Raw genomic sequence first — 7,361 nt, forward strand, 5'->3', positions numbered from 1 at the left:
GCTCCTGGATTATCCGGCTAGGTGGATGGACGCCAGGAGAGAACATTCCACTGTGAGCTGAAGGGATGAGCTAGGTGACCTTCTGACCCAAAAGTCTTCAGTTTAAATCCATCCTTTGGCTGCGTCAGTGTTGCCTAAGCACCAGGCATCCAGCGGAGTCAAAGAGGATGAGAGGGTGAGACTTAAAGTAGAGAAGCCAGGTGGGAGTTGATGAGGCCTGAGCCAGGGCAGCAGCCAGGTAGACGGAAGGATGGATGCTGATGAGAGCAGCTGACACAGCAGGATGGATGGGACATGCTGCCTGGTGGTTGGGAGGAGCAGGGGAGGAGGTGAAGGACAGCCCCAGGGTGCAGAGGCCTGTTGGCTGGGTGATGATACCTTAAACAGAGAGCAGCAGTGGGCAGGGAGGGAAGAGCTGAGTGTCAGACAACTTTGAAGCTGAGACTGGGGTCTCAGAGAGGAGATGTTTGGGGCGGGGGGATAGCAGGGCTATGGGTTTGGGGCACAGGGACCCATCAGATGCCCATTTGGTGTCATGGAGGAGCAGGTTGGAGACAGTGAGCAGGAGTGGTGGGGAGCAGCCCTGAGGGCAGTGACACTAAGTGTGAGAGGAAACCAAGAGATGAGATAAAGTCCTGGGAAACACCAACATTTCAGGATGGGGGAGAAGCAGGAGCAACCTGAGAGACTGGAGGAACATTGTGCATTCAGGAGACATGTATTGAGCGCCTACTATGTGCCAGGCACCGTTCCAGGCCCTGGGAACACAGAAGTGAGCAAAACAGACATGGTCCCTGCCCTCTGGCAGCTCACAGACCAAAAGAAATGCTCTTAAGAACAGGTGGTAGAAAGTGCCAAGAGAAAAACCAAAACCAGGTGAAGGGATAGAAGGAGAGTGACTATTTTATATAGGATGGACAAGGAGGGCCTTTCTGAGGAGGTGACATTTAACCAAAGACCTGAGGGAGGTCAGGGGTGAGACATGTGGGTATCTGGGTAAGGGGTGTTCCAGGAATTAAGGATATTTGCTCTTATGCTGAAGAGATGGGAACCCTGGGAAGGGTTTGGGCAGAGGAGGAACAGGATCTGACTTAGATTTGAATAGGACCCCTCTGACTGCTGTATGCAGAAAGGACTGTGGGGCCAGGTGGAAACAGGGAGCCAGCCCAGGGTGGTGGCTGTGATGACCGTGCAGGTAGGAAGGAGATGGAGGTGGCTGTCCAGGGTGGGCCCATGGAGGTAGGGAAAGTGGTTGGAACAGCAGGCCTTGTAGATGAGGGTTTGCTGATGGAGACAGTTTCTGGAAGGATGTGCTGGGAAGCAGTATTAGATTTGCCAGGAGGTCAAGTATGATGAAGACTGAGCCGTGGCCACTGGATGTGGGAAGTGGGGTGTGGGAGGCGACCTTACGGGAACGAGGAAGTGGGCATTGAGGCAGCAGAGGTAGAGCATGTGGACTTCTGAGAGCTAGGCCAGAAGTCAGAGGGGCCATGGGATGAAGAGGCTTGTTTCCCCTCTTCCTTCTGAAACATGGAAGATACCTGGATGCGATTAAACACGAAGGGGGAGGACCAGCAGGGAGGGAGAAGTGGATGGAGACACAGGAAGGATGGTTGATTTGAGGAGTTGAGGGGCTGCAGAGGATGGGGCTCACAGCCTAGAATGGAGAAGCGGCCTTGGCCCCTGGAGAAAGGCTCTGGGGACTGGAGGGTGCACAGGTGGACCTGCAGGTGTGGGGCAGGCTGCTGAGGGGCATCTCTCTCCTGGGCCCCATTTCTTGTGGCAGGAGGTCCATGGTCTGGTGAGAGGATGGGTGGGGTTCAGGATGGAGGTCTAAAGAAGGTAAGGTTTGGAGTAACTTTTATGGGACTGGAAACAGGTGCCTGAAGACACAAATTTCAAGGCAGCATGGAGCCCCCACTGGGTTGGCTCCAGAGTGTGAAGCCAAGAGCTCCCTAGAGGGGGACCTGAGGGTGGGATGTTGGAGGCTGGAGGTGTTGCAGGACAGGTAGTGAGAGGACAGGTAGTGGGAGGGCAGAGGACTATGGGAAGATGCTGAGTGAGGGCTGAGGAGACGGATGGTCTGGGCAGGAGTGAAGCAGGAGGTTAAGTGCATGTGTGCATGAAGGTGTGTGAATGTATGCATGACGCACGTTGGTTAGACAGGTGCAGGGCAGCCTCTCCCTTGAGGATGGATCCACCCAGGGTGTGCGAAAGGCAATCCTTTGGAAAACAGGGGGAAAATACCAGAACTTCAATTTACGTGATTTCATATGTCATCTTTCTTAAAAGATTTTTTTTTTTAGTGATTTTTAGAGAGAGAGGAAGGGAGGGGGAGGGAGAGAGAAACATTGATGTGAGTGAGACATTGATTGGCTGCCTCCTGCACAACCCCTAGTGGGAACTGAATGGCAACCTTTTGGTGCATGGGACGATGCCTAACCTACTGAGCTACACCGGCCAGGGTCCTATGTCATCTTTTTAATGTTCACTTTCATTTGTGCTCATTTTCACTTGATGTGCATTTTCATTTGTGTCATACCTTGTACATATAATCTTAATGTGGGCACACGTGCATAACTGTTTAGTAAATATGCACATATTAGGGAGTGAACATTGCTGCTTGGGCACATGATTGGAACAATTTGGAAACCATGGGTAAGAAGGGACCGCTCCTGGGAGAGACACCTCGGGGAACATTCTTGTCTCCTTTGCTCTCACCTTAGTCTAGAACAGCCGTGGGCAAACTACGGCCCACGGGCCGGATCCGGCTGTTCTATCCGGTTCTCTTGCTCTCCCCTCTGCTCCTTTACTTTGAATTTATATTAGTTCACACAAACACTCCATCCATGCTTTTGTTCCGGCCCTCCAGTCCAGTTTAAGAACCCATTGTGGCCCTCGAGTCAAAAAGTTTGCCCACCCCTGGACTCTAGAAGCTGCTGTCTGCTGCTTAATACATTCAAAAGCTCCAGGAATCGGTTCACTCCTCTCCACTCCCTGCTGTCGATCAGACGGTCTCCGGTCTCCGGTGCCTGGGTCCTGTTCTCTCCCTCGGTAACTCCTACTTAGGGGGCTGGCCAGGCCCATCTTGGAACCTGCAGGATGCCTTTCCTGCCCCTACACCGGCCCCGGGGCCAAGCCTGGCTCGTTCACCTCAGTGCCTGACCTAGGCCCTGGCACGCAGTAGGTGCTCAGAGTGCTTGCTGAAAGAATGAGGGCAGGAGCTCCTAGAGGCGCTGGCCTTGGGCACAATGGCAGTGGTGTCCTCAGTTCCTTGTCTCTGCCACCCCCTATCCACTTCATCAGCAGAGCCCATCGGCACCCTTTTCAGGATATACCAGCAGCTGGCCGTCGACACATGGCATCAACGCCCGCTCCCAGCCCCATCCTGCTTCAGGCCTCCATCGCCTCTTGCCTGGTGGCTGCAGCAGCCTCCTCCTCGGGCTTCAATCCTCCACCCTGTCCCCTACGGACTGTTCTGTTCAAACCGATTCTGGTGTGTCTTTTCTGCTCAGAATCCCTCAATGGCTCCCAGGGTGCTCGGAGCAAGAGCCAAAGTCCTTTCAGAGGCCCCCAAGGCCCAACGTGGGCTGCCCTCTCCTCACCTCTCAGGTCTCGTCCCTCACCCTTCGTCCCCCTCCTCCTCTGCTCCAGCCACACTGGCCATCCTGCTGTTCCCAGGCACCCGGCTGCGTTCCCACCGCCCAGCCTTTGCACTTGCTGGTCCCTCTGCCGTGAAGGCCCTCCTCCCAGGTCCCTGCATGAGCTGCTCCTTCACTCCCCTTGTTCTCTGGGTTCAAATGTTACCTTCTCTTGACTTCTCTTGACCTCAAATAGCCACCCCGGGTCACTTCTTGCCTTTCCCCTCTTTCATTTTGTCACCATCTGACCGGGCAGGTTTTTACTGTTCATTTCTTTATGCCTCTGTCCCCACTAGTCCAGAGGGGACATATTGTTTATTTGCTGTTGAGTCCCCAGCACCTAGGAAGGCCCTGGCCCACAGTAGCTTTTATCAGGTGAATGAGGGATTGGCAGTTAGGGAGTCAGGTTTCCAGTTCTGACCCTGCCCAGTCTTGCTGTGTGGCCTTAGGCTTATCCCTGCCCCTCTCTGGGCCTCATTATCTCAGTCCATGCAATTCAGAGACAAGGGTCCCATCAGCCTGGCCCTCTGTGCCCAGGGAAGGCCTCTGGGGTGGATGCTGCAGCTGCCAATTGCCCCCCACCCCCCACCCCTGCAGGCCCAGCCCATACCTTCTGTAGCCGCTGCGTGTTGTTCTCCAGCATCTTCTCCAGGTGTTGCATCCGCTTGGTAGGCCAGGCCACTAGGTTCAGCGAGTCCCTCTGGAGGCTGTTGGAGCCCCTGAAGGTCCCAGTCTCTGGAGCGCAGGCCTCCGGCTCGGGCAGCAGGAAGGTGTAGCTGCACTGGCCATGCTGGACGCGATGCGCCAGGCGGCGCTCTCGCACCTCCTGCCCCCTCCGCTGGGCCACAGTCATGGTGGCCACAGTGAGGAGGAGGCCCCCCAGCAGCATGGCCGGCCAGGAGAGCATCCAGAGATGTGGTGATGGTGAAGGGTTCTGGTCGGAGCCCGCAGGCCCCGCTCCGTGCCCGGGGTGCCCCGCTGTGGCCAGCAGTGGACAGGTCTGCCCTAGAACCGCTGCAGCTGCAAACCCGTTTGGCCAAGCTCCACCCAGACAGCTATTTATACTTGTTCCAGATGCCACAGCTGCTCAGCTCCTCCCACCGCCCTGCTCGCTCCCAGCGCGCTCACCTCTATTCTTCCCCTTTCCCTTCCTTCCTCTCACAGGCCCTCTTGCTACCCTGCCTGTGCACTAGCCTTGCTGTGTGTAGGGGCCTCAGAGTCCTTATTACCCCGTGGGGACCCGGCCTCCCTGGAAGCGCGCAGGAAAGAAAACAACCCACAGACGTGTGCACACACACGCACAAACTCACACGCACACCCCCAAGGCCGCCTGCTGCAGAAAACCAACCCAACCCAACTATCTCTTCCTGTCTCTGTCTCTGTCTCTCTTTCCAGCCTCCTCCCACGAATGCTGGAATCTCAAATTTCAGCACCCCATGCCTCCGCTTCCCCCACCCCCAGCACGTTCCTGCTCTAGTTCCCTGTGAGCATTTGGCACACAAGGGAAATAACCCGGATAGAGCAAAAGGAGAGGCAGAGGGGTGAGGCCGGGGAGGAGGCAGCCAGTCCAACCTGTTTCAGGAGACAGAACGTCCTTGCGAGGCCAGGAAAGTGCTTGCTTCACCATGGAGCTGGCTCCCTGGGGGCGCCAGGGACGGTGTGCCCTGAGGTGGCCCTGGCCCAGTTCCTGTGACAGCATGCGGAGAGGCTGTCTGTCCTGGGGCAGAGGGAGAGGCTGTCTGTCCTGGGGCAGAGGGAGAGGCTGTCTGTCCTGGGGCTGAGGGAGAGGCTGTCTGTCCTGGGGCAGGCTGCTCTGCGGCGACTCTGAGGGAGGTAGAGGGTAGGGAGAAGAGCTTGGGGGGCAGCCCTGGAGTCAGAGGCGGCTGGCTCTAAGCCAGCTCCCCAGCTGCCGGCCCTGAGACCTGGGGTGGGCAGTGTCCCCTCTCTGGGCTTCCATATCCCCACCCATCAGCTGAGTAAACCTGTCTCTTGCATGAGGAATGCATGTGAGTCCTCAGCATGGGGACTGAGGGACTTTTGATGTACTTGTTTATCTGTCTACTGCTTCATATCCTGGCTCCACGACTTACCCGCTGTTCAACTTTGGGCAAGTCACTTGACTTCTCTGTTTTTCCTCTTGATAAACCGAGGGAAATACCACCCATGTCTCAGGGTGTGAAAATTAGCCATTTAGAATAGTGCTGGCACTGGGTGAGTAGAAATAATTATTGTGAATTATTGTCAGTGTCATAGTTATTATCTATCTCCCCTCCCCAGCCCACTGGAATGTTAACCCCATGAGGCCAAGGATTTGGCAGACGTGATTGCTGGGCAGGAGGTGCCAGGAGCTGGCTGGGGGCTCTCCTGGGTGACTGCCTTCCGGCTTTCTCTGCTCTTTTCCCAGAGTGGGGACAGATCCGGCTGTTTGGTATTGTTTTTTTCCCTTTGTTTTCCCAAATCCTGTTGGAATTTTGAACAGGGCAGCTGCTTGGGACAGTGGCGAACTGGGGGCTCATCCGGGGGACTGAGAACATTCAACCAGGTGTGCTGGGCTGTGGCAGGAAAAGGAAAGGCAGCTGGGTATCAGGCACCGGCATTCGCCGGGCTTCCCGTGTGCTGAGAGCCCTGTCCTCACCTCCCCCTCAGTGTCAGAGGTCACACCACCTCCGACCTTGCCAGGAAGAAGTGTGCTCATACAGGTTGGGGGTTTATTACAGTGCCTGGGACGCATGAGTCCAGAGTAAAAGCCTAGGATTGAGTAGGTATAGCTTCGCAATAATCCCAGTGAGGCCAGCGTTATTATCTACCCATTTTACAGAAGAGAAAACGGAACCCTAGAGTAGAAGAGGGATTTGCCTAAGGTTACACAGCCTGGAGTGCTTGGCCTGACCTGAAGGAGGACAGGCGTAGCCACCAGGCTTGTCCCAGAGCCTAACCCATTTCCTCCCACCCACTCTCCCAGGGCAGTGTGCAGGGACAGCAGCCCCCTCATTCTCTGTCTCCTCACTGCACTAGCGAGAGCATTAAACCTCCTCGTGGGACGGCAACATGATGATGGGAAGCTACCGGCACAGGGGATGCATTTAATCTTCCTGATGGAAAGAATGAGTGAATGTAATGTAAGTTCCTTCCCTGCATAGACTTAAATAGACACAGGTCCTAAAGTTACACTAGGCTCTCTCTGTACAAAAGAAGAAACAGAATTACTTATCCACAGAAGAAATGTAGATCAGATGAAAAGAAGAATTCTAGAAAGCCTGGGAGATGGCCTGCCAACCTCTGCACCTTCATTTCAGCACCCCTTCTGACCCCAGGGCCTTTGCATATGCTGCTTTCTCTTGTTCAGAGCACTATTGTCTACCCACCCTCACCCTTACCCCACCTTTCACCAGCTTTCCGTTACTGTGGCTGCCAACAAATTACTCCAAAACTTAGTGGCTTATGACCAAAATAACCATTTATTACCCCTCAGGGTTTCTGTAGGTCAGGAATTTGTGAGCAGCTCAGCTGGACAGTCTCTCTCAGGAGATTGCAGGCTGAGCTAGAGTCATCTGCAAGCTTCTTCATCTCACCTGCCAGCACCTGGGCGTCCCCCACCACCCCTTTCCCCCCCGCCCCCATGGTTCTTCAGGTGGGCCTCCAGCATGGTGGCTTCAGGCAGCCAGGCTTTTACCATGGCCACTAGGGGCTACAAAGGTGCCATCCCCAGAGAGCCAGGTG

The 7,361-nt window shown here is 55.2% G+C and overlaps 1 protein-coding gene across 1 annotated transcript in view; it reads right to left on the reverse strand.

Annotated features, from left to right (window-relative positions):
* The window catches only part of ANGPT4 (angiopoietin 4), a 31,481-nt gene extending 26,812 nt beyond the window's left edge, over positions 1 to 4,669 (reverse strand). The window contains exon 1 of the mRNA XM_080684197.1: positions 4,252 to 4,669. Within this exon, the coding sequence (XP_080540323.1) occupies positions 4,252 to 4,548 (297 nt within the window). The 5' untranslated portion in view covers positions 4,549 to 4,669. The remainder of the gene's footprint in view (positions 1 to 4,251) is intronic.
* Between the last annotated feature and the right edge of the window lie 2,692 nt (positions 4,670 to 7,361).

This window comes from Plecotus auritus, assembly GCF_963455305.1.
Source record: "Plecotus auritus genome assembly, chromosome: 8".
NCBI lineage: Eukaryota > Metazoa > Chordata > Mammalia > Chiroptera > Vespertilionidae > Plecotus > Plecotus auritus.